This window comes from Ambystoma mexicanum, chromosome 3q (assembly GCF_040938575.1).
Source record: "Ambystoma mexicanum isolate Mex_15411 chromosome 3q, UKY_AmexF1_1, whole genome shotgun sequence".
NCBI classification, from domain to species: domain Eukaryota; kingdom Metazoa; phylum Chordata; class Amphibia; order Caudata; family Ambystomatidae; genus Ambystoma; species Ambystoma mexicanum.
Window position 1 is genome coordinate 67411182 of NC_090926.1, and position 6000 is coordinate 67417181.

The 6000-nt window shown below is 39.8% G+C and overlaps 1 protein-coding gene across 2 annotated transcripts in view; it reads left to right on the forward strand.

Annotated features, from left to right (window-relative positions):
- Positions 1–5796, forward strand: part of LOC138582134 (zinc finger protein 510-like) — a 204189-nt gene extending 198393 nt beyond the window's left edge. For both annotated transcript variants that reach the window (XM_069653145.1, XM_069653144.1), the window contains one exon: positions 3886–5796. In XM_069653145.1, coding sequence (XP_069509246.1) covers positions 3886–4601 — 716 coding nt within the window. In that variant the 3' untranslated portion in view covers positions 4602–5796. The remainder of the gene's footprint in view (positions 1–3885) is intronic.
- Positions 5797–6000: the final 204 nt, after the last annotated feature.

Genomic DNA, 6000 nt, shown 5'->3' on the forward strand with positions numbered 1-6000 from the left:
CCTAGTGCTTAACATTTTTGGGTTTGAGCATTATTTGCTCAAAATTTTACGTAGGAATTTTAAAAAAAAGATCTTTTAGTATATGTTTTTGATTATTCCCCATCATTTAAAACAATAAAAATGTTGCACGCAGTATTCCTTTAAGCTTCACTACACTGGCTTTTGCTCATATGTTATGGGGAAACGGACATGTCCTTCAGGCTGTCAATACTGGGAAACATTCTACTTTTGGTTACTTTGTATCACCTATGGTAACTTTTATCATTGTACAAAGCAGCTTACATTGCAGTACAATGGGGTACACTTTTTGTTTTGCCCTAGACTAACACTGAGGATTTTTGGTTACTCTACGTGTGCGAAAAGGATAAGCGGGCGGCAGCAGTGACTTTTTCCTACTGTTTGGGACTTTACGTTTTAGCCTTACCATGTTTTCCCCATTTGGCTTCCGACTGTGGCTAGTGTCCAAATATGGCTGTGCCACATGCTTTTTCGTTTGTCCTTTTGCCATCTTGTTATTTAGCCTTCTTCCTGGCCTGTGAAGCCAGAAAAATCCTTATAAGGACTTCCAGTGCCTGGGAAAGCACATGCTTTTGGCTGGCTACTGGAGGGCTGTGTGTATTTGCTGGCAGGTTGTGGGCTCGAACTGTCTGGTCCCAATCCACAAACTGGTTTCAGTGTGTCTGAGCCATATGCATGAGTGTTCCTGCCAGTGGTCCTGATTGGACCACTGCTGGGGTGTGTGTGTGCGCTTGTCCTCTTATTGGCTAGTAAAGGCAGCTGCTCTTATCTGTCTTTTAGGATAGGAAGAGGACCCCTGCACCCATTCCTCAGAGATCCTGGAGAAACCTGAAGGAGACAAGACTTCTATCCAGCTGTGAGACCTGCGAAGAAACTGGAGACCCGTCGTAAGGTGGCCTGGCTACCAACTTCTGCTGCTGTCCTGGAGGACCCCTGTCTTGCTGAAGATCTTTAGCAGTCCTGTGAAGGAGCTGTGACCCTGGGAGAGGAGGGAACATCCATTCCTGACGTCTGCTTGGTACCCAGCAAAGAAGAGCCTTCAGAAGTGTTCCTCAGATGGCCCTGCAAGCCTCACCTCTGGGAAATTTCTGTGTCCTAGCTTCAAGGGGATCCAAGTAGGAGGGAAAGTCTGACCGCAGCAATTCAGACCCTTTGCGTCGCCATGCTGCTGTGACTACCATCCAAAATCACTTACCTGACCCGAGTCCAGTCCTGAGAGGGGTCCTGCATTCGGATTTGCTGCATTCTTCATTCAAGAGTCCTTGCACCAGATAAGGACACCAACCAGAGATCAGCTAGAACCTGCAACACCTGTGAATCAAGGACTACGACTATCAGCAGGAAAAGCAACCTCAGACCCTCTTCCTTTGTCCTGCCAAGTCTGGGAAAAATCAGAGTACAGGGGGTAAGTTACAGTGATTCTTACCAACCCCTAAACTCCCATTATAAGTCTATGGGCTTATAATAAACTTTATTCTAACACTCTTGGCTTTAACATTGCTTGCTCATGCAAGACTTCTGAAAGTTGGGGCTACTTCTGTTAGCTAGTTTAACTTGTACTCTGACAATTAAAACCCTTCACTGGACCCCAGTGACCCTACCTGCCTCAAACAATCTGTGTAACTTTACCTGAACCATTGGGCAAAAGACCCCAGACAACTTAGGGCTGGACATTGTAAGTTAGGGATCATTCTCTGTGAACCTTAGTACATAATATAACCTTACCTTTCCTTTGCAGGAGTTTGGGATAGATATAATGCCCTCTGATAAGTGAATGTATATATGTAATGTAATCTATCTAGTGTTGTGTGATAACTCTACTTGCCAGTAGTCATTTTTCTATAGTGTGTTTGGCCAATAAATGATAATTGTATTTTTATACATCCTGTCTAAGTGTAATCTGTGATTCCCTTTGTGTGAACTCATTGTGGACCCTTTACAAGTTCACCACCTCTGAAGAACTTAGCTTAGACCGCCTGTCACTGCTACCTGAACTGGTTTGGCTACAGCTCCCAGAGTTGTCCCTGTCACAATATAGGTTGGCACCAGGCCAGAGTATAGCAAATCAGCCCTAACGGAGAGAGGGGTGCTTTTTGGGGGGCCCTTAAGGGGAAAAGAAGGTGGCAGGGATGGTATCAGGACTAATTGCTCTACCGAGGTGCCTAAATTGCCATACACGGTCATTGTTAAAAGTGCTACAAACTTGAACAGGATGGGGATGGGGACAGCCCGTGTAAATGGAGAACATATTGGGACTGCAGAAACTATGACTAAGCAGGCGCTCTCTGACCCGTATAAGACTGAGTTCCCTTGACTGGCTTTACCAACATCAAGTAAAGAGGCACAAAGGCCGAGAAGCATACGCTTAGGGAAATAGTCCAGGCTCCTCGAATTAAACCATTAACCAACAAGTCACGGGTTGGGGCTGATCCTGTGGCACAAAACAATCACATTTTTGGGTCCTGTCCCAGGGCCTGCAGAATATATGCAAGGACTAAGGAGAGGCGCAGTGTATTTGCATCAAGTTCCCAAAACTTCAAGCAACCCACAAGAATCAAGGCAAGCCCTGCTAAACAAATGCCTGCATTGGCTGCGAACTGTACAGGGCTGTTTTTTTGTATCCCAGGAGAGCATCTTAAACTGCACCAGACTTTATCAGCAGAGGGAGAATGATTGATACCATTCGGGTAGATTCTTTGGACCCTGGTATAGCCTGTGACATCATGGGCATCAATATGAAAAGTGCTCCATTAATCAATAGTTTAGTTCGAATCAGCCCCCACGTTGATCCCAAAACGGATTATTGGCCAGTAGCAAGGCCTCTTAATTGTGTGTGATCTGGGGCAAATGTGATGCCACTGGGGAGACGTCCCCACACAAGCTGCAACAGAATAGGGGCATGACAAATGCATAAGATCGATGAAAGCTGGCCGTTGCTGGCATTGTGACTGGGCCTGTGGATTCTGGTCCAAATGTAACTGCGATTTTCCCCCTCTTGGCGGGAGGTTGTTTTGACTACAATTTAATCTGTGATTTATTTGCTAAAATTGCTGAATGTTTTTTTGTGTACATTATTTTGTGTTTCATGTACTTTCATGGCCTTCCAGCCGAATAAAGTTTAAAAAAGTAAGATAAAGGGATTAACAAACAGATTTTTTGGGGGATTATACTGATGACACAACAGTCAATTTAGTGGACCCTCGATGTCCTCAGTGTTACAGTAGTTAAGCATTAATCAAAGCATATCAGTATTCCACCTCGTGGTTAAGTTAAGGTTTTCATTTTGCCTGTGGGCCTACTTATTATTTATTTTGATATCATTCACTGTTGCTTCTGTTTTCTCAGGAAACTTGAGAACATTCACAGTTAAAGGGAAGTAGCAAGCAAAGTTGTTTGTATTTAGTGATTAATCTACTGTGTTTATGCATCATCGTAAAGTTTATTTTTTGTATTCCATACAATTTTCTGGATTTGGAAAAGATGAGCCATGCAACAAATTAATGAGGGACTTTCAAAACATGTCAAAAGTTAAGATGTCTTCCTATTAAACAGTGTCAAAGCTCAAATTCAAAGCAAATAGCACAAGTCAACATGCAATTGATTAAGCAAATCATGAATGAATATTTTTTTCTTAGAAAAGTGAATGTAAATAACATCAGTGTATAAAATATTCAGTAAAATTACTTCTCACGAAAAACTGATAAAAACAGCCTTGACAAACGTTAATATATATGACTTGAGTTTTTGTATAAAAATTAAAAGCTTACACTGAAAGGAGATTTTTCACATCTATTTTCCATATTTTTATTTCCTAGAAAATATTTGTGTCAGAAGATAAAGTCTCTGTCTTTTATATTAATTCTACAGGTGATGTACGTATGAACAGAAAAAAGAAAGCTGGTGATTCTACAAAATGGCCTGGAAAAGTGCTGCAATCTAAAACATTTTCAAAGAAAACAAACTCAGCAGTTGTTCAGAGCTCTAGTAAAGAAACAAACTCTGGAAACCTGATGTGGTCAGAATGCTTTCTGGATCTGAAAGGAGAAGAAAACACTCAATGTGAGAGTAGTTTCAGCAATTCAATGGAGCTTAATTTAGACCCGGAAAGCCTTGATATGGGAAGTTCTGATAATTATGAAGAGTTTGAAAGTAATCTCTCTAATTCACAGTTTCCTAATGATCTTGTAAACACATTACAAAATCAGAGACCATTTACATACCATGAGGCCGATAACAGCTACAGCCCAACGGGAGAATTTTCGAGACTTTCAAGAACACATTCAAGAGAGAGACCATATGCATGTACTGAATGTGACAGAAGCTTCTTTCAGAAGAGCCATCTAATTACACATTATCGAATACATACAGGTGAAAAACCATATGTATGTTCTTTCTGTCACAAAAGATTTCATCGGAAAGATTATCTGGATGGTCACATAAGAATACATACTGGGGAGAGGCCATATACATGCAGCAAATGTGACAAAAGCTTCATTCGGAAAAGTGACCTCAATGAACATCAACGAAAACATTCTCATAACAATAAAACCAATAATTTTAGAAACTCAACCAATACAAAATGAAGCCGATTTGGACAGTCATTTTATACAGTGACAAAATTAAGAACAATTCCATATTGAACAGTAATTTACTTATTGAGTTGCAGTATTATGAAAAGAATGGATACTTAGAGGAACGTTCAGGAAAAAAAAGTTTGTGGCACTTTTGCAAATTTTACAAAATGAGTTATTGTAAATCTGTGAAATAGAGCAACACTGAAACTCCTAAGATGGTCGGCTATAACACAAAGGGACTGTTGCAAGAAAGGATGAAACATATTGCAGGGAAAATGGCTACTACAGTTGATGAGAAGCATCTGAAGCCAGAGGTACTTTGCAGTGGGCATAGTAAATTGACTGAATCCTTGAGCTTGAGTGCAGCTGATAATTGTCCCATTTGATCTTCGATTTCACAGTGTTACTTTTAATAAAAATGAACCATTGAAGTAATATTCCCCATGTAATTCTAGGCGAATGAACTGGGTACAAAAGGGTTTATAACAGATGGACAAATACAAAGCATCCACCATATCCTACGATGCGGCTTTACATTAAGGTTCAGCTTGTTTGTGGAGATTATGTATTTCGGACAAATATTGTGCACAGAAAGTCTCAACAAAGCACTCCAAATTTCCCTTTGCAAAAAATATAATCCCACAGTGGCAGTTGAACCACAATCCAAATTATGACAAGTCTGCAGAAAATTGAATAATTTCCATGAGGGGTAACCAAATAGAAAAATCTTTAACAATAATAACTTTGTTGCTGCTTTAAACGTAATGCAAATTATATTAATACATTGTTTCTTTCAACTCATCTGTCAGTTCAAGTATTTATCTGTACAAACCAAGTAACCCGAATTAAAATATATGAAGATGTCTTAATGATGCATTCAAATGTAGAAATATAGAGGCATAGATGTAACACAAACCTCTTACCTAATGCTGTGATTAGAATCAGCTCTCTGCAGAAAGGCCATCTGTTGGGAGAACACATCCTGATAATGTTATTTCACTGTGACATGGGTCTTTCCTGAAATTGGGTAAGCCACAGAATCAGCCCTTGTATTTGAGAAAATGTTGGCAAGCTGACCAGAAAATGAACACAGTTTACACTCACAAAAAATAGTTTACTTAATGAAGTGCTGACATGCTTTAAATCATGTTCAAAAGTATACATTACTTTGGAGCAAAACTCATTAAAATATTTTTTTTTCCAATATGTGTTTGCTATTTTGTATGGGAATTGAATTATTGTTGACTTTTATCCTAACACATTACATGCCTTACAAAATGTACAGCTGGCAGATTCCAAGAAGGGACACAATTATTGTATATAAGAGATTACTTTATTTGTGGGTTCCATGATAGCCCTATGTTCTGGTGATAACCTGTTCTGACTTCTGTGACTCAACATATTAGAT